A 21,291-nucleotide genomic window follows, 5' to 3' on the forward strand; every position below is an offset into this window, starting at 1 on the left:
GAATCGGCCTAGACTCGCCCGGCTGCGCGCGCACGCCTCCGGCGACGCTCGACCGGCGCCCCCTGCCGGCGCCTCCAGGCCTCGCGCTGAAGCGGATGAGCAGCGCGCGCGACGAGGAGGGCCCTTCGCGCCCTCTGGTTGCCAACTTCCAGGTGCGACCTGGGGATCTCCCGGAATCATAGCGGATTCCCCAGGTCGCAAAGATCGATTCCCCTAGAGAAAACGGCCGCTTTGGAGGGAGGATTGTACAACATTTATACCCTGTTGAGGCCCCTGCTACGGCTGCCAGGTTGGAAAATTCCTGGAGATTTGGGGTGGGGAGAGGCGGGCTTTGGGGAGGGCAAAACCTTACCTCATAGTATGATGCCATATAATCCACCCTCCAAAGCAGCTGTTTACTCCAGGGGAACTGATCTTTGTCACCTGGACAGCAGTTGTAATTCTGGTGGATCTCCAGCCACTACCTGGAGGTTGGCAACCTCTCCCAATCCTAAGACTCTTGCTCTTTCCTACTGCTACAGGCAGACGAACACATCTTGATCTATCTGCCTGGAGAAAACGAGTGCCTTGGAGGGGGGACGCTATGGCATCATACATAGGAGGGCCGCAAACTCCGCCCTCCTGAGGCTCCCGGAATTGTCCAACCCGTAGTTGGCAACCCTAGACTGCTCTCAGCGGGGAGGAAAGGGGCGTCCGACAGACTGCCTTAACGCATCCCAAAGGCGCTCAACCAGGCGCCTTCATCGCCCCACACGCCACTCCCGAGGGTGGAATTCGAGCGAGAAGAAAATGACCAGCGAAGGAGGAGGAGCAGGTTGCGAAGAGAAATCAGGCGCGGACACGGGCGGCCTCGTGACGAAACATTCACGCGCCGCCCGAGGTGGAAGGCCCCCCGCCTGCGCCGCCCGGCAAAGGAAGGCCCTTCCGGTCCCCTGTCCGTTTTTCTCCGCTGCGATGCCGCTTTACGAGGGCCTGGGGAGCGGCGGCGAGAAGACGGCCGTGGTGGTCGACCTGGGCGCGGCCTTCACCAAGTAAGGCTCCCCGCGACCCTTCTGCTCCTCCCTGGGCGGCGCCCCTTAGGCCCAAGAGGGACGCGGCGCCTCCCTCTCGTTTCCCCCAACTCTCCCAAGCAACTCTTTTCTTCTCTTCTCGGATTTAAGGATGCTGCGTTTACACACACACGAAAATGGGGAGCTTAGGCGGCTTTTTGTTCCGTGCTTTAGGAGGCTGGCTTGTGGAACTCACTGCTACCAGAAGGGGTGACTGACAGTTCCTGGCTTGGGTTGTGCACCTTTTGGAAAATTTCAAAATATTGACGTGGTTATGTTTTGGTGCCTGTATGGTTTTAGTTGTGTCCTGACCTGGATAGTCTAGACGAGCCTGATCTTGTCAGATCTCGGAAGCTACGCAGGGTTGGCCTTGGTTAGTAATCGGATGGGAGGCAGGCAATGGCAAACTACCTCTGTTAGGTTGCAGAGGTAGGCAGTGGCAAACTACCTCTGTTAGTCTCCTGCCATGAGAACCCCAGCAGGGGTCTCCATAAGTCAGCTGTGACTTGGCAGCACTCTCGCATGGTTTTATTAGTATAGGGGGGGGTTTGTCTTGCATATGGGGTGGGGTCATGGCTCAATGGGAAGAGTATCTGCTTGGTGTGCAGAGGGTCCTAGGTTCAATCCCAGGCATTTCCAGTTAAAAAGATCAGGTGGTAGGTCATGCCAAAGACTGTTACTTGATATCTTGGAAAGCTGCTGCCATTCTGAATAGACAGCACTGAAATGATGGACCAAAGGTCCATTTTATTCAACCTTCAAGTGAAGCCGTCAGGAGAAATCATTAATAGCTATGGAACTGGATGTCAGTATGCAGATAACACTCAGCTCTGTATCTCACTAGCCAAATTCCCTTGTGATGCAGTAGAGGTATGGAGTTGCTGCCTGACAGCTGTGATTAATTGACTGAAAGTAAACAAATGGAACCTGAACCCAGAGAAAACATAAGTGATGCTAATTGGGAAGGTAGAGATCTTGAAATACATTTTGCTTCCACTTTCAGTGGGATTCAGTTAACCCATACAGACTCAGTAAAAAGTCTAGCGTTTATGCTAGATCTAGCATTACTGCTAGAGAAGCAGGTCAATGCAGCTGCAAAAAAAGGCCTTCTTCCAACTCAGTCTAGTCCAAAAGACAACTAGCTACAGCAAATGAAGCAATAATTCAGTTCCTATTCCTTTTCCAGAATTTCTGTAAGTCATGCTGGAAACTCCTTCGCCTCACCCCCAAGCTCAGATGTCTCTGGAGTGCTAGCTGTAACTATTGTGTTGACAATGCCTTTCATGCCCTCTGTGAAAGGACTGGTTGGGATCCAAGAGCTCCCCCTATAAGCCAATTAATCTCCATACCAAGAGGAGATGTTTACATTTACTAGCAAAGGAATGTTTTGGTTACATCCCCCTCCCCCCCTAACTGCATCTTCTCTCTCCTCCCCTCCTCCTCCCCCCTCCTCTTCTATATTTGACCAGTTTCTGTACCATGCATCTGACGAAGAGAACTGTGATTCTCGAAAGCTTATGCTACAATAAAATTGGTTAGTCTTAAAGGTGCTACTGGACTCTTTTTGATTTTGCTACCACAGACTAACACAGCTAACTCCTCTGCATCTATAGGAAGTAACTTTTTTTGATGCTTATCTCCCACCCTGGTACACATGTAATCTTTTGTCTCATGCTTCTTATGGTGTGTGAACATTTTCACACATATTCACTTGTGTTTCACTGTTGCTGTGATCTTATGTCACCAGCTTCAGAGGAAGGCTGTTTGCATCAAAAGAACGTGTGACTGATAGTAACTCTGCCTACAGTGTTAATATCTGTTTGGTTTTCCCAGATAGGCAAAGCATTGCTGTGAGCAAAGCAGTCTCTTCTAAAATGGTTTTCTAACATTGTTCTGTTTCTGTCTGACCATAGCCCCTATGTGTGCAGACCATAATGGATCAAAGTTTAAAAATATTTTTCCATTGGTCAGTCCAGTCCATCTTCTTACTACAGAGCAGTTGGCAATATTTTCAACGTTTTCTAGGTGCGGCTTTGCAGGTGAAACAGGACCAAGATGTGTGATTCCGAGCGAAATAAAGAAACCCGGTATTCCAAAGGTAACGCTTTTTAAAAAATCTAGTGTTACTGGTGTTTTGTTGGATACCCATTAAATGCACATTGAAAGCCAGTGTGTATGTCTTTGGCATCCTTTAAAATGTCCTGTTTTGTATTGACTTCTGATCCAAGATAGCCATGGTCCTTTCAGTGGACAAAATGGTAACTGTGGTGTATAGCCACCAGAGTAAGCATTGCTGCATCTGTGTAAGTGGTTGCTGAAATCTTCCTTGAGAACTTGCTCCCATCCTAGCTATCTTTCTGTCTGTTGCATTTGTATCTTGCCTCTCTTCCAAAGACCTCGGGATGGCTTATGTGGGTTTCCCTTTCCCCATTTTTATTTTCACAACGACCACCTGAGATAGGTTAGGCTGAGAGATAACGATTGGGGTGAGACCCATGGCAGAATGGGATGTCTAAATGTGAGCCTTCCCAGTCATAGTCCAATACCTTGGCACTATGTTGCACTAAAAATGCTAGTGCAGCCTTCGGTTCAAGTAATGTCCTGTGTAGATAAAACAGAGGACTTTGGCAGCAATGATATTAGGGGGTGTCCTATCCATAACTAGGGAAGCTGAGACACAGGATTCCAGCTAGTGTGTATAGCAACAAGCTGAGATGCAGTCGCTGTGTAAGCTGAGCTATAGCAAAGTGCCTGCATGGCCGGCTGGTATCTTCAGAGATGCACTCCCACAAGAGCTAAACCTGTTTATACTTCAGCAAATAATACAATAGCTTGTACCCACTTTTTTCCCTTGCAGCCCATCAAAGTTGTTCAGTACAACATAAATACAGAAGAGTTATACTCATACCTGAAGGAGTTTATCCATATGCTTTATTTCAGGTAAGTTTAGGCTGCATTGCTGATTCGTTGTCCACTGAGTGATTTTGGTGAATGTCAAAAGAATTGGCTTCTGTGAAGAGGCCCAGACTCTGAGGTGGCTGCTCTAGTAGTCGAGTCACACCTGTTGAGGACAAGAGGTCTCTTCAGTTCCCTGAAAAGCCAGCTCGGGATCCTGTATTTTTATAGTGTATAAGACAACCTGGCCTGCAACACAGAGGGTCCTATATAACCCAAGACCCAGGGATCCTACACTTCTGTGCTGTGGATTACCTGGTCATTTATTCATAAGAAGCAAAAGAACGTACACTTTTAAATTCTGTAAATATGCCGAATAGCACAATTTTATATGCCAACAATAAATGATGCATTTTATGTCATTAAAATGGCAAAATAAATTTAGGTTTGTTGCAGTAGTAAATACTACATATATTTCAGTACCATCCCCCCCTCCCCCCAAATTTTGTATTTTTTTCTCCATGACTTCAACGTTTCAGGAAATTTTAATCTCCAGCCACTGTTAGCTGAGCTGAGCGGAGCAGTAGGATAAAATCCATTATGCCGAAAAGGAAGTGTCTTGTCTCAAAACATCTCCAGTTAGAACAGCCCTAAAAACTGTTTCTTCTTGATACCTCCTTGATACTGTGCAATCGGTTACCCAGGAGCTCCTTCCTGATGCTTGTCTGTATTTAGGAAAGCACCATTTCAAGATTATTATTACTCTGTGTCTTCAGAGTCCTGCCTAAAGCAGCTTACAATTAAAACAAGGTCACAGCACGTCTCTCTTTTCTGCCCTGAAAGTGCAGCATTTTTATCCAGTCCCCGTTGGATAAGTTAAGAGTTGCCAGTTTGGTGTGGGAGCCAGTTTGGTGTAGTGGTTAAGAGCATGGGACTCTAATCTGGAGAACCGGGTTTGATTCCCCACTCCTCCACTTGAAGCCAGCTGGGTGACCTTGGGTCAGTCACAGCTCTCTCAGAGCTCTCTCAGCCCCAGCCGCCTCACAGGGTGTTTTGTTGTGGGGATAATAATGACATACTTTGTAAACCGCTCTGAGTGGGCATTAAGTTGTCCTGAAGGGCGGTATATAACTTGAATGTTGTTGTTGTTGTTGTTGTTGTTGTTGTTGTTGATGTTATCTGCTCAGGATCACAGTAGAAGATGAGTTTTTACACGAAGACGGAAGAGTTGGGGAGGAGCTGTGGCTCAGTGGTAGAGCATCTGGCATGCATAATGTCCCTGGTTTGATCTCCAGTTAATGGGAATCGGGAAGCAGGTGATGTGGAAGACGTCTGCCTAAGACCCTAGAGAGCTGCTGCCTGTCCAAGTAGACAATACTGACCTTGAAGGACCGAGGTCTGATTCAGTATAAGGCAGCTTCATGCATTCAAGAGGAAGGAGTTCCAACACTTGATTCAGTTTGCTTTGTTTAGGACTGAGTATTTTCATGAATTGGTTATTATTTTTTGTCAGAAGCTGCCTCGAGAGTCACTAGCAGAGTGTTTGCAGGATGTAAATAAAATGGTTTAATCTTTTTCCGGCCTTCTGTCCTGGTTGCCTTTCCAGGCATTTGCTGGTGAACCCCCGAGACCGCCGTGTTGTGATAGTGGAGTCCGTGCTCTGCCCTTCCCATTTCAGAGAGACGCTCACAAGAGTTCTGTTCAAGTATTTTGAGGTATGTGGATCACAGAATCACAGAGTTGGAAGGGGCCATACAGACCTTCTAGTCCAACCCCCTGGCCAATGCAGAATGAGCCTACAGCATCGCTGACCAATATTCATCCAGCCTCTTCTTGAAAACTCCCAGGGAAGGGGACATGGAACGCTTATTCAGTATTTAAATGATTTTAAGGTTGTTATCCGCCCTGAGCCTGCTTGCAGGGAGGGCAGAATACAAATATGATATAAATAAATAAATCTATTTCAGCCAACCTCCATCTGACTATGTACACAGAGCTCCCTTTCTTAGCGTTTTCCCTGCCCATTTGAATAGAGGACACAGACTGTGCGCGAGCTGTCTGTGGGCGTCAGTCCTTGCATCCACAGGAATACCGGACTGCTGAAACTCTGTTCTTGGAGCTTGTGTTCCATGCACGTGTAGGAGGAGCAACAGTCGCTTGGCTTTCTGTGTGATGCTTTGCAGTCTCATTCAGAGAACCAGAGTTCTGTAGAAACTCCCAGCAGTTTACAGCTGCCATTGAAGTGTATTGGCCTTGCTGGACTCCAGATGAACGTCAAAAAATACCGGGCTTGGAGGCAAGGAGCTGCTATTTCAGGGCATTTTCTTGTGTCTGTCCATGATACAGATATGTATGTCCACTCTTAGAGCTTCCCACCTCTTTGAGATCCTGAAGCGAACGTGGGTTCAAGACACAATAGGGTTTATTGATTGGATTTCTCTTTGGCTACACTTGTATGTAAGTTTGGAGGCAGCGAGAGACGCCCAGTCTACAAGGCAGGTTTATTTTGTTACTGCTCTCTCCCTTCCAGGTTCCCTCAGTGCTGTTTGCTCCAAGCCACCTGATGTCACTCTTGACCCTTGGGATTAATTCTGCGATGGTCTTAGATTGTGGCTACACAGAAAGTCTGGTGCTGCCAGTATCCTTTTTTTTCTCCCTTCTTTGGCATGAATAAGTCAGAAAGGAACTACTGCTGTGCACCCCCCGGAGAAAAGCTGTCTGGGTTCATGTTTTTGAAGAAGTTCTTATTTTAATTTCGCTGAGTTGGGAGGATCCCGTGTGCGCCCGCCTCTTAAATTTCCAGCACCCTCTTTCATCACAGTACCTTTCCCCCCTCTTCCTTCAGTCCTATCCCACCCTCTCCACCCCATCATGAATAAGTACCATTATGTTTAATTGGATTCCCTTACAGTTTTGTAAATCAGGTTCTTCAACTATTGGATAATTCATAGCCCCAAGTATTCAGATCCAAATAAAAATGCATTCTCGCTTCACCAGGCTTCCTAACTTTGGGACTTTGAAACAACAATGAGTTGATGCTAGTGTTGAGTTTGTGTCTTTTTTTTTAAAGCTCTTGCAAGTAATCCTGGCCATTTCCAGGATCCCCTTTTGTGCTCCAGTGGATCAGTGAAGGTTATCCTGGCCAGTAATCACTGATTCACATCTTATTCTCTCATGAGAGACCATGCCTGGCGATGGCTGGGGTGCCTTGCACAAGTGAACACCTACCACAGGATTATACTTCGTATGCATGTGGCTAGGGAAGACGCGGGGTTGGATCTTACAAAGCACAACGGCACTTATAAATCTCGTATAATCTTTCAAGACCTCTGAAAAGCTGATGTTCGAGGTCTCTGGACACATGTAAACAAAAACGCCCAGGGGCTGTAGTGAGGAAGGGAGACAGGGAAAATCACTCCCCTTCTTCTTTTGCCTGCAGTGCTTCTGTTGGGAGAGTACAGTGGATTCCACCGTTTTATTCTGGCCTGCACAACAAAGGCTCCACTTAGTTTCTGTTTTGCTGCAATGGCTACAGTTCTGGTTTTGGAGCCTTCCAAGGAGAATGCAGTGACTCTTTTGCAGGTGCGACGGGCTTAGGGAGTTACTCAGTTTTGCTTTCTTTATTAAAACACTTCTGTGTTGCTTTGCTTAAGGTGGGACTTTCCAGTAATTCCTGCTGGTGAAAAAGAATTAAATACTGTGATTGTAACTAAATTGAAGCCCCAGAATAAAATGACTGAAAACAAGAGCTAATTAGGAACATTTTTAAAAAGTACCCCGTCATTCCAAACGGACTTGCTTCCTCCCGTTCTTAAGTCTGCCTGTTGCCAAGTCAGCATGTGGTGCGTTTGTGCTCGTCTTTATGTAAGTTGTCTCACAATTGCCAATACAGTCTCCTGAGCTGCTCACAGATCTACGAGGGAATCCCAGTTCTGAACTGCTGGGGGGCCCTTCCCTTGGGAGGGAAGGCCATTCACAAGTAAGTTGACGGCGTGTTCTTGTCCGAAGGCATCAACAGAGTCTGCTCCAAGCATCCTGTGAACGTTTAGCAGTGAGAACTGTTTCGCGGTGACGCTAGGTGCTGGGGCACGGCGCTGGAAGCGAAACTGATCTGCTGTATGGGCACATCCAGTGGTGAGGTGAATACTAGAAAACAGTTTTTGCTAAAGTAACTTTTAATGCGCTTGCAATCCTTTAGGGAACTAGAATACCAACTGCTCGAGCAAAGCACTGTGGATACAGGAGCCACCAAAGGACAGAACCTTCCTTCAGTGATGGGTAAGGAAGCCTTTATTTAGATTTTCTGTCCCACTTCCAGCTAGGGACTCAGAGCAGTTTACAAAAAGCTATCCCTTATTTTTTAACCCAACAACCAATACTATACTAATTAATAATTATTTTCCAGTTTTCTATTGTTACTATCTTCATTTAATATAAGTTTAAATAAGAGAGAAGGGGGGTGGGTAAGGAAGAAAATACAACGTCCCGTCTTCGCTCAATCACACAAACTTAATTTAGCCTTCTTCTTCCCCCTCTAGATCCCCTCCATCTCCATTCTTCTTTTCGGCCTGTTGTGGGATGTTTCTTATATTAAAGTCCTTAAGTAACTTTTTGGCTTCTAAAGGACTTTTAGCTCTATTAAATTTACCATCCTTAAAAATCAAGATATTTGCAGGATATCCCTAAGAGATTAGCACTCCACTCTCATGTAACTTCTGTGCATATGGTTTCATACCTTTCCTCTCTTGTAAAGTCTCTGGTGATATATTGTCGAAGGCTTTCACGGCCGGAGAACGATGGTTGTTGTGGGTTTTCCGGGCTGTATTGCCGTGGTCTTGGCATTGTAGTTCCTGACGTTTCGCCAGCAGCTGTGGCGAAACGTCAGGAACTACAATGCCAAGACCACGGCAATACAGCCCGGAAAACCCAGAACAACCATCTCTGGTGATAAATCAGGCCGAGGTGTGACTCTCTGACCCTAAAATTGCAAGTTCTTAATTTTCCTTAAAGTCTTCCAGACTTTGTCTTGTATCTTTTCCCTTGAAAAAGCAATTATGCTATCTCTGGGGCCGGCTCCCGTTTTTGGCTTCGGTTTCAGGCTTCTATGAGCTCTTTCCAAGTCTTCTTCTGCAGTATTTATTCCAAGCTCTCGAAACCATTTAATTAGTGTTTTTTCAAGGTCGGCAAAATACCTCTTTAGACATATATACAGTGCAACTCCCGACTGCTCGGTTGGTCCTGGCTCTGCTGGCCTGGTTCTCGGGGCCACGGGTAAAGAGCCAAGGGCTGTGAAGACCTCTGACTCTTGCCCTTTGACCTGCCCCGAAGGCTCTTGCCTCTGGCCACACCGAGGATGTCAGAGGAGGAACATCAGCACAGTCCAGCTCTCAATTCAGCCGGCAAAGGGAAGTTCCCAGCCTTCCTCTGCTGGTAGGAATGCTGCTTGTCTGATCTGCTGAACGAAAGGGTGGGTTAAATGTTTGCATCTTATGCTAACAACATGCCTAAACTAGAGCCCTCTCAAATGATGACCGTTTTGTTTGAGAAATCCTCCTGTATCTCATTCAAGATGCAGGTCTCTGGAGAGGCTGCAGATACGTTTTCTAAATCAGAATAGCATTCTGGCCCCCTGTTTGGGTCCAGACTAACTTTTCCTCTTGCATAAGGCACTTCTGACCGTAGAACAGAAAATTCTTGTCTCCCCTTCTCCCACTGATCTTCTCTTAAGTGCTGTTCCTGGGGGATGAGGAACCTTAAGGAACAGCATAAGAGCAAATTGGGGGTCTGCATCGGGAAGAGGGAATTAGTAGACGTTAACCTACACCTTACGTTAGCAGAAATTTTAGTCTGCATCCAACCCTCTGGCTTCATTCATGGACTGTGCAACATAAAACCTCCTTGTGGACTTAAAGAGTTGAAACAGGTCTCAGAGGCCGTCAACCTCCTGCTCTATGCAAGATATCCAAAGCTAGAGTGTTGCACCAATATAGATAAAAGCACATGACAATAATCAATACTGAGCAATACTAGGCCAAGCACTTGTATTCTAGATGAACTTTCAAACTTTGCATGAACCATCTGTGTTTTTTTTCCTGTGTGTTAGGTAATTCTAACAGGCGTGCTTTCATCTTTTGACAGTTAATTAAAACAGTGGACTCTATCGAGATTAATGTTCCTCTATCAGAGATTCAACCAATAGTGATCTCTCAACTTAACTTTTTCTGACATTTCTCAGAGATTTATAGTTTTGTTTTGCAAGTTTGAGTATAACGTCATTTTTTACTAATTGGAAGGTTATACAATAGAAACTATGAATATTCAATGAAGCATCAGACCAATTATCGTTTGTTTGTGCTATCATGTGAATAGACCTTAGATATTTGCATATGATGACTTATAAAAATGCAAATTCAGATAGAATATCAGAGCTCTGATGGAAGAAATCTCTTGAGAGAATTTAGGTGAGAACTTATTTTTACCTATGCATTTCATAGAAACTTTGATTATGTTAGACTTGGAATTTATTAAGAAATGTTAGCAAATTTATTTCGTATTGCCTTTCTGTGTTCTGTTTTTATAGGATTTATATTAATGACCATTTATGTTTTTATTACTTGCTTCATTAAAAAACTAGGGTGTATTTTCAATAAAGTGAAATAAACTCTAGACAGGTGTCTGTGTGTTTGATAAAGAGTTGCAAAGCAATATCGAACCCTATATAAATAAATGTACTGATAAACAGGTGGTTCAAAGAACTTATCTGTTTGACAGGTCTGAGAACTAATTGCTGAAAGCTTTCCAAGAGAAAAGATACATCTTTCTTTTAGTTAAGTAGAAGCTTAGTTTCAGACACGCTGATAAAGAAGGAAATCCTCACGGGAGAAAAGAAAATAATACAACTCTTGGTTCAGTTTAAAGCACAGTCTTTATTTTGAAAGAAGCAACTGGACATAATAATTGCCTTTGGCAGAGACTTTATTTTGGATAACGGGACCAATTACACCCAGAGAAGATACGGTGTGGTCTCCTTTTGTGACTCTCCCGGACTTTTGTTTCCTTGCTTGCTTATATGAATATTTATATGAATGTCATATGAATACTCACGATATTAAGTTCTCTTGATATAATTTGGTCATCCTATTGGTTACACATGAAACAATAGAAGTGACTATTAGCATTTGTGCTTTAAACTGAATCAAGAGTTGTATTGATGGTTGTTGTGGGTTTTCCGGGCTGTATTGCCGTGGTCTTGGCATTGTAGTTCCTGACGTTTCGCCAGCAGCTGTGACTGGCATCTTCAGAGGTGTAGCACCAAAAGACAGAGATCTCTCAGTGTCACAGATCTCTGTGATCTCTGTCTTTTGGTGCTACACCTCTGAAGATGCCAGCCACAGCTGCTGGCGAAACGTCAGGAACTACAATGCCAAGACCCCGGCAATACAGCCCGGAAAACCCACAACAACCATCGTTCTCCGGCCGTGAAAGCCTTCGACAATACAAGAGTTGTATTATTTTTTTTTCTCCCGTGAGGGTTTCCTTCTTTATCAGCAGTTTCACACGGGAGTTGCCACGGTTGTTTGCTTAGTTTCAGACGCGGGCAAAAGCTCGTTGCAAGAGTATCCATGAGGAATGGCTGTCTAGCCTGTACTTGGAGACCTCCAGCAAGGTAGAGCCAACCCCACCCCCAGGTAGTCAGTTCCTTTGTTGAATCCTTTTTATGCTCATAAAGTTTCTCCAAACTTTCAGCCAAAATCTACCCTTCTGTAAGACCCAAGCCAGTAAGGGAGAAAAAGGCACTGAATTTTTCTTCCTTTCATTCTGTTAGAAAGCATGTTGCAATTGCATCTCTGCTGGTAAGCTTTTGTTTGCTTGCTTGCCTTTCAAGGCCATGATTAGAAACGAGTCAAGTGATGGTTTCAAACTCCAGTTTCAAGCATAAGCATAAATCGCGGTTGCCTAGTTCAGATGCAGTGGTTGGGAAGAGGAGATCACAGGCCTGCACCTTGGCTATGTCGTGCCGTGTTGTGGCATTACACACGGGACAAGCTGTTGTGCATTTGGCACATCGATGCTGGTGGGAGGGTGGGGGTTAATGTTTGCTCATTTTGCTTGTTCTGGGTTCTAATTCTGCCCATTTGGTTGATACCAGTTCCCAATTTGTTGGGCTTAAAATGTTTCTTGTATTTCAGGCTCAGTTCCTGAAGACATCATAGAAGACATAAAAGGTATGAAAATTTCTTTTTTTTCCCCTACAGATCTTAGCTTGACAGAAATCAACAGCAAACGTTATATGGAGTAGCTCGTGATAAAATGTTCAGGGATTTGCTTTAGATGTTCTGTGAGGCAGGATGCTGTTTTCATCCAGAAAAACAGGGTTCAGTCTTTGCACATGGCCCTACATCAGAGGAGGCAAGTGACAGTTTTCAAACTTCCTTACCTGCCTGTGCTAGTGTCATGGACTCGTGTGCTGGCAGTCTGGGTCATTCATTGAGGCTGTAGGAAGCTTTACTGGAAAATCTTTCAGCGAGCCAGCTGTGGCCCACAGGAGGACAACGTTCTCCCTGTGAAAACTTACTTCAGAGTAAATGTCACGAGGCATTTGTAAAGAAGTGCACCAGTTTAGAGATCTGTTCACACACAAGGGAATCCACTAATTGCAGTTTAGATTCTCAAGAGGAATGTAAACACATAGGAATCAGTTTTAGGTGGGTAACTCTGTTGGTCTGCAATAGAAGAGCAAGATGCGAGTCCTGTGGCATCTTAAAGGCCAGCAGGATTTCCAGGGCATGAGCTTTTGAGCATTAAAGCTCCCTTTGTCAGGTACAAGTAGGAAAGGGACAAAGGGAGCTTTAATTCTCAAAAGCTCAGACCCTGGAAATCTTGTTGGTCCTTAAGGTGCTACTGGACTCTCATCTTGCTCTTATACAAATCAGCTTTCTCTGATACAAATGTGGGGGCCTCTGCAGAGAAGGAAGCCATATGCATGTCTTGGAGCTCCCACACTTGGAACTCATCAGCTGCGTTGAACTAGAAATGATGGATATAACTGAAAGCTTTTCTCTCTGTCTTGTGAAGTTCGGACTTGTTTTGTGAGCGACCTCCAGCGGGGGCTGAAAATTCAGGCGGCAAAGTTTAACATGGAAGGCAGTGCGGAGGTAGGTGAGGAATTGGATGCGTTTTTCCAATTCGGCAGCAAAAAGCGGATTCCTTTTTTTAAAAAAAAATTGGGTTGGTCCCATGGATCCATTCTGCAGGATCCAACCTTTTGTCTTCTGACCAAGTCTATTTGATTTTAGCGCCCAACTCCCCCTCCAGATGTTGACTACCCGCTGGATGGAGAGAAGATCTTGCATGTGAATGGAGGCATCAGGTTAGAAAGATAACAGCTGTCTGTATTATTATCAATGGGCTTCACTTACCCTTCTCTTCTGATAATGAACTATATTTTTGGCGAGTCTCTTACTGTATTCTACAGTTCTTTTTGTTTGGAGCAGCTTCAGCCTTGACTTTGGTGCGCAGGAACCAGAGGTACACGTTCTCTGGACGTGTCTGTTCGTCCAGTGATGATTCAAAATTTTATTGTAATGTTTTATCTGCTTTTATGTGTTTTTATGTAAATTAAAATGTGCTCCGCCCTGAGCCCGCTCGGCGTGGAGGGTGGACTAAAAATCGAATATAATAAATAAATAAATCTCAGATGCAAAAAAAAGATGCAAAGGCTGTGAGATGGTTATAAAAGAACAAGAAGCACAGCAAAGACGAGGTCCCGCCCCTGTGCAGTCAGGTCACAAACTGTTCTTGGTCATCACTCAGATCAGCTTCCAGAGCAGACAGGAACGGGACTGCTCGCTGCTTTCAAACAGAAGCCCGCTGATGAGTTGTCGAGAGCAGAGTTGGCTGGAGTGATGTTGCTAGAGGCAGTTTCGCTAACAATCCTTTGAAAATCTATTTCCACATTTTTATCACGCCGTCCCTCCAAGGAGCTCCCCCCTTCTCATTCTTTATCTTTGCAATGACCCTGCGAAGTAGGCTAGGCTGAGAGACTGTGATGGGCCCGAGGTAACTCAGAGGGCTTCATGGCTGAATGAATTATGTACCCTGAATTTCCCAGATCCTGGGCATCTGACACCCTGACCTGGATAGCCCAGGTAAGCCTGATCTCGTCAGATCTCAGAAGCTAAGCAGGGTGGGCCTTGGTTAGCAACTGGATGGGAGACTTCCAACGAAGACCAGGGCTGCAGAGGCAGGAAATGGCAAACCACCTCTGTTAGTCTCTTGCCAGGAAAACCCCACAAGGGTCGCCATAAGTCAGCTCTGACTTGAGTGCATTCTCCACCACCACCAGTCACTTGACACTCTTAACCTCTTCACCTCACTGGCTTCTGCATTTAATAACGCAGAAAATAAAGTTTAGCTTTCACAAGCTGACATTTCAAGGCTGGGAACAAATAGGGCTGGAGGAGGAAAAGCAGGAAAAGTACCCAAAGTTGATTATTTTATCTGTGCTCTGGTAGTGCAAAGAGTTCAGTGGACAGGGATAGTCCATTGTCGCAGGCACACCCACGATGAGTCCCGTGTCTGGATTTTCTTATGGGGAAGTTCGTACCTCTATAACCAGGTAGTAACTTCTCCCAAGGTCCCTTGCAGGTTCTGTTCATTGTTTATAACAACATCTCTGGCACACGTGCCATTTGAAAAGGCAGGAGAGCAGGTGAGAGCAGTGTCAGACTGGAACTTGGAAGACGCGGGTTCAAATCTTCGTTCCACCATGAGCCTTCACGGATGACTGTGCTAGTCAATGCTGTCAGGCTAACCTACATCATAGGATGCTATGAGGATAAAATGGAGAAGGAGAAACCGTTCTGTGCTGCCCTCAGCTCCTCAGAGGACCGGTAGGATAAAAAGCTGACTGAGCAAGTGAGCATTTTCACCTGCCATGTCAGCTAGCAAGCTGCACCCCTTGTCTACCATCTAATCTCCCTCCCTACCCATCTGCACATGGAGTGGACATAATTTGTGGCCCACGCCAAAAGTAGGAGCGCTAGATAAAAAGTGACTGTCTAGCAGGATAGTAAAGAGTCCAGTAGCTCCTTTAAGACTAGCAAACTTTTAAAAAAATATTTTTATTAATTTTCCAATTTTCAAATATAACCATAGGAACATATAACAAATAGCAAGTAACAATAAAGACTCTACAGTTACAACTTGTAACTTTTAAAGCTTTGCTAAAACTCCATACATTGGCATTTTGGTAAACTACAACTTACATTGTGTTGTTTGGCTTCTTAATGAGTTACCCTGAGCCTAACATTTCCAAATTGCAAACTGCTTGTTGAGGAAGTTTTCAAAATCAAAAAGAGTCCCGTAGCACCTTTAAGACTAACCAATTTTATTGTAGCATAAGCTTTCGAGAAACAACTCTCTTCGTCAGATGCATGGAGGGCAAAAAGAGAAACTGGTCAGATATAGAGGGGGGGCGGGGTAGATGCAAACATCTCCTTCTGATATGCAGATGCAAACAGCTCCTTCTGATGTGGAGATCAGTTTGCTTCTGTAAAGGTTCAGAGGACTTAGCCGTGTTAGTCTGTAGTAGCAAAATCAAAAAGAGTCCAGCTAAGTTCTCTGAACCTTTACAGAAGCAAACTGATCTCCACATCAGAAGGAGTTGTTTGCATCTCCATATCAGAAGGAGCTGTTTGCATCTACCCCGCCCCCCCCCTCTCCTCCTCTATATCTGACCAGTTTCTCTTTTTGCCCTCCATGCATCTGACGAAGAGAGCTGTGATTCTCGAAAGCTTATGCTACAATAAAATTGGTTAGTCTTAAAGGTGCTACTGGACTCTTTTTGATTTTGCTTCTACAGACTAACACAGCTAACTCCTCTGGATTGAGGAAGTTTTGTGACGGAAAATTCATTTCTAGAGAGAAATTCCAAAAAGGGTTCCCGTTTAGTGTAAAATTCTCGTTGGATTCGTTTGAGAGCATCTTTTTTCTGTTATTTTTTCCATCATAAATTGGTCCCAAATTTTGTTATACCAGGTGTAAGACTAACAAACTTTATTGTAGCATAAGCTTTCGAGAACAACAGCTCTCTTCGTCAGATGCATGACAAAGAGAGCTGCATCTGACGAAGAGAGCTGTTGTTCTCGAAAGCTTATGCTACAGTCATGTTGGTAAGCCTTAAAGGCGCTACTGGACTCTTTGCTATTTTGCAGCAACAGACTAACATGGTTGTTGTGGGTTTTCCGGGCTGTATTGCCGTGGTCATGGCATTGTAGTTCCTGACGTTTCGCCAGCAGCTGTGGCTGGCATCTTCAGAGGTGTAGCACCAAAAGACAGAAATCTCTCAGTGTCACCAAATATCTCTGTCTTTTGGTGCTACCCCTCTGAAGATGCCAGCCACAGCTGCTGGCGAAACGTCAGGAACTACAATGCCAAGACCACGGCAATACAGCCCGGAAAACCCACAACAACCATCGTTCTCCGGCCGTGAAAGCCTTCGACAGACTAACACGGCTAACTCCTCTGGATCTATGTCTGGCAGGAGGCCTTGAAAACTGAGAAGGGCCTTCAGGATTCTCACATAAGCTAAAGCACATTGTAGGTGAGAAGTGCAGGAACTGGCTGTGCTTAAAAATCCTGGTGAGTGGCCATAATTGTCATCTCCACATGAAGGGGTGTGTGGCTCAGTGGGACCTGCTTTCCCTGCAGAAAGGCTCAGGTTCAGTCTTCAGTTCAAGGAAAGCGGCTGCCAGTCAGAGCAGACAATACTAACTTTGACATACCTGATGGTCTGCCTTGGTACAAAGGCGGCTTCCTGTGAGATGGGAGAAGATGAACGGTACCCTGTAACCTTGCCGGTCACAACGTTCTCTTGCCTTCTACACATGGGTTCCTCAGTCTTCCTTTTGCTCCTTGCCCACAGGGATTCTGTTGTGGAAATACTCTTTGAGCAGGACAATGAAGAACAATCGGTGGCCACTTTAATACTGGATTCACTTTTACAGGTATTGTGATCGGGTCGTGTTCGGATTTTGCTTCTCTCGAGGTCGTCCAGCTGAAGAGATTCCTTCTGCCAAATCCGCTGCAGAATTAGATTTTGCTTTTCCCTGCAATGACTCTCTTATCTGCACTCTTTGACCTACTGACAGCTGCTGTGACAAGTGTCCAAGTGGCAATGTATGTCAGCTGCCCCACCCCATACACTCTTGCCAGTTTGGTGTAGTGGTTAAGGGTGCGGGACTCTCATCTGGAGAGCCGGGTTTGATTCCCCGCTCCTCCACTTGAAGCCAGCTGGGTGACCTTGGGTCAGTCACAGCTCTCTCAGAGCTCTCTCAGCCCCACCCACCTCACAGGGTGATTATTGTTGTGAGGATAATAATAACATACTTTGCAAACCGCTCTGAGTGGGTGTTAAGTCATCTTGAAGGGCGGTATATAAATCGAATGTTGTTGTTGTTGTTGACACGCCCCTCCTGCCCATTGGGCCACCAGGTGCCCCAGTCTCATCTTGATCCCTCCGAAGCTATAAGTCATTCTTGGTTTTTCCACTATGGTTCTCCCCAGAAGGCCATTGCTACTAGCCCCAGAAAGAATGGCAAACTGCCAAACTAGCTATGGAGGAAGGCAAGGGGCGAAAGCCAGCCCAGCCCGGAGGGAGGGGGGTAGGGGAGCAAGTTTGAGCATTAAGCAGCCCTTGCTGCTGCTGCTGTTATTGTTGTGGGCCTGTTTCTTGTTCTTGCTGCAAGTTAAGGGGTTGGCTCCCAAGGGAATTGAGCTCCCCTTCCCTTTCTCGCTGCAGTTCACTTGGGGGTACTGCTTCTGGGGACAGAGTACCAATCAGGAACGACTTGAAGGGTATAGTGGGAGCTCAGGGAAAGAGGGAGTTGTTAGCAAAAATGACCCATCTGTCCCTTACACAGGAGAAAATGGCTTTTGGAATCTAAGGGTGGGTCCCTGACCTTTGCTGCCAAATATCCATGGTACTGTACACAGGCACATAGATCCAGGGGAGTTAGCCGTGTTAGTCTGTAGTTGCCAAATAGCAAAGAGCCCAGTAGCACCTTTCAGACGAACCACCTTTATCGTAGCACAAGCTTTCGAGAACCACAGCTCTCTTCGTCAGATGCATCCATGCATCTGACGAAGAGAGCTGTGGTTCTCGAAAGCTTGTGCTACAATAAAGGTGGTTCGTCTGAAAGGTGCTACTGGGCTCTTTGCTATTTGTACACAGGCACAACTCTTTTGTAAGCCCTTGAAAAGTAGGGGGAGAGCCCTGCTCGCGTGCACGGGGTTCTATTCATATTTTCAAGTGAACCGATGCAGGGCACGGGGGTGGAATCCACAATAGGACAGCCAACTCTGGGTTAGAAAAGTCTTGGGAGTTTGGGGATGGAACCAGAGGAGGGTGTGGTTTGGGAGGGGAGGGAGCTCAGTGGGTCGTAATACCATAGAGTTCACCTTCCAAACCAGCCACTTTTTCCCAAGGGAACGAATCTCTGTGATCAGTTGTAATTCCAGGAGAGCTCCAGGCTCTTCATCAAGGTTGGCATCCTTAGTCTGCTGTCACAGTTTCACCCCCCCCCCCCGCCCCCCATGCATGTTCACTTAGCTTGGGAAGTCATGACCATCGGGCATACGTGTCCTTTATGTGACTGACGGGCTTCATTCATCTTCCCCTGCCATTCTCTTTCTGCCAGTGCCCGATAGACACCAGGAAGCAGCTCGCTGAGAACTTGGTAGTGATCGGGGGCACCGCCATGCTGCCGGGGTTCCTGCACAGGTTGATGGCGGAAATCAGGTACCTGGTGGAGAAACCCAAGTACAAGGCGATGCTGGCCACCAAAGCCTTCCGAGTGCACACCCCACCCGCCAAGCCCAACTGCGTGGCGTGGCTAGGAGGTAAGTTGGCATTGGCGGCAAAGGAAATCGGCGCGGGTGAGACTTGGGGCTGTGGGTGTCCCCTCCTGTCATTTCTTCAGTTCCAAACGTGTATTGCCTTTTCCCTTAAAGTTCAGAGCAGGGTACGGCCAGTCAAATAAGACAAAAAGGGATCAGTTCATTTATGTCATTTATAGTCCACCTTTCTCACTGAGAGTCAAGGTGGATTACACAGAGTGAGGTTAGTACAGTCAAAAGCAAGGGCATTTCCATAGAACACAAGGGAGAACCTTGTACCTGGATGCCAGTGACTGCAAATGTTCTGGTGAGCATCGGGGCAGCTGTGTTGGTTTTGACAAACAGTCCATCCGGTCCAGCAGCCTCTTCCACACGCTGGCCAACCAGATGCCCCGGGAAAGCTTACGTGCCGGGCACAGAGGCCTGTTGCGTCCCCACCCCAGCCCTGATATGCAAATGCCCTGGAACAAGAAGTAAACAGCCCAGTAGCACCTTTAAGACTAACCAACTTTATTGTAGCATAAGCTTTCGAGAACCACAGCTCTCTTCGTCAGATGCAAGGAGGGTATCATTCATCTACCCTCCATGCATCTGATGAAGAGAGTTGTGGTACTCGAAAGCTTATGCTACAATAAAGTTGGTTAGTCTTAAAGGTGCTACTGGACTTGTTAGGACCCTTTCTTTCTCTTGGGTAGATTTTGCCTTTAATCTTTCTCTTACACCCTTTGAGTAGATTGCTTCCACCAGGAATAATATATTCCATGATATTTTATTTAAATTTCCCCTTTAGTAACGTTCCCAAAGGTCAGGCTCCTTCATGGTACTAAGTGGCCCTGAGGATAGGAATGGGATATAGAAATGACAGATACTCTGGGATATAAAAAGAAAACAAAATAATTTTTTATTTTTATAAGAAGCGTATCTGTTTCATATTATTTCTTAAGCTTGATGGTTTCAAAGAGTGTTATTGGTTCTTAAAGTTCCTTTTCATAGACTCGGTCACACAGATCTTCTCTCAGGCACACACACAGTTGGCCTGCTTCAAATAGAATGAATATATAGTCTCACAGACACACACAGTTCAGGCTTCCACACAGGTTGCCTTTCTCTCACAAATACAAGGACACTCTCAGGCTGCACACAGCTTGCCTCTCTTGCCCTGACTGAATTTTTATTCTCCACTCTCAGTCTAAAACTGCATTCACTCCACCCACACATTCAGCCATCAACCAGTCATGTCACTCACTCATCCCTCTCTTTCACCCCCACACTTCATCTGTACCACACCAAGCATTTAAAGACACACACACACACACACACACACACACACAAAATCATTACAGGACTCTTTACTATTTTGCAACTACAGACTAACACAGCTAACTCCTTTGGATCTGGAACAAGAAGGTTTCATTTAGACATTGTGGGTCCTACCCCCTGATGGATTTTGGTTCCATGTGTTTAGGCCATCCCTTTTAAAAGCAAACTAAACTGGTGGGCCATCCGTACAACCGGTGGCAGTTTAGTTACTCTTGGAATGAACTCTGTGCCCCCCCCCCTAAAGAGCCTTGGGCACTTACAGAGACAAATCTCAACTTTGAACAGGAGTCCAATAACACACTTAAAGAACCAGGAATGATCAGAAAGTAAAGGGTCCAGCAGCTCTTTTCAGACTAACCAACTTTATAGCAGCATAAACTTTCGGGAACCACAGCTCTCTTTGTCAGATGAATTTGACTAAGAGAGCTGTGGTTCTCGAAAGCTAATGCTACAATAAAGTTGGTTAGTCCGAAAGGTGCTACTGGACTCTTTACTGTTTAGCAGCAACAGACTAACACGGCTAACGCCTCTGGAGGAATGATAAGGTTTGACTCTTGTTCATGTGTGAAATTCTGCAGGAGCCATTTTTGGAGCCCTCCAGGACATCCTCGGGAGCCGCTCCGTATCCAAGGAGTACTACAACCAGACAGGACGCATCCCCGACTGGTGTTGCCTCAATAACCCTCCCTTGGAAATGATGTTTGACGTTGGGAAGACGCCTCCTCCACTGATGAAAAGGGCCTTTTCCACTGAGAAATAGGGGTTCGGCTGAGACGAGAGGCTCTGCTCATTTGGTGCCCCCCCTTCCCCATTCCTTTTCCACGAACTGGTGACTGTGATGGAGCTGAACATCAAAGTGTCCAGGAAAAATGTGCCACAATTGGATGTGCCCCTTCGGTCTAGTGGAACTAGCACCAATGATTTATTTATAGGTACCAACTGCAAGATAGGTGCCCCCGAGCACTCAAACTTTTATATTATTTAAAGTATTTAAACATGGGGGTAGGGGAGAACTGCTTGGAACCCAGAATTGCTTGTGTAACATTCTCTGCCATACTCAGTACTGTGTTTATTTTGCATTAGTAGATGGATGAAATATTAAAATAGCAATGGGATAGCCCAAATCTAA

The 21,291-nt window shown here is 45.7% G+C and overlaps 1 protein-coding gene across 1 annotated transcript; it reads left to right on the forward strand.

The window, feature by feature from the left end:
- Nucleotides 1–878: 878 nt before the first annotated feature.
- Nucleotides 879–21,291, forward strand: ACTR10 (actin related protein 10). Its single transcript, XM_054972890.1, has 13 exons — nt 879–1,031; nt 3,075–3,147; nt 3,907–3,989; nt 5,551–5,659; nt 6,475–6,582; nt 7,856–7,923; nt 8,143–8,222; nt 12,134–12,169; nt 13,020–13,099; nt 13,241–13,314; nt 16,870–16,951; nt 18,644–18,845; nt 20,741–21,291. Exons 1-13 carry the CDS (start codon nt 955–957, stop codon nt 20,920–20,922), a joined length of 1,254 nt encoding a protein of 417 aa, XP_054828865.1. The 5' UTR covers nt 879–954; the 3' UTR covers nt 20,923–21,291.

Source organism: Eublepharis macularius, chromosome 2 (genome assembly GCF_028583425.1).
Source record: "Eublepharis macularius isolate TG4126 chromosome 2, MPM_Emac_v1.0, whole genome shotgun sequence".
Taxonomy (NCBI): Eukaryota; Metazoa; Chordata; class Lepidosauria; order Squamata; family Eublepharidae; genus Eublepharis; species Eublepharis macularius.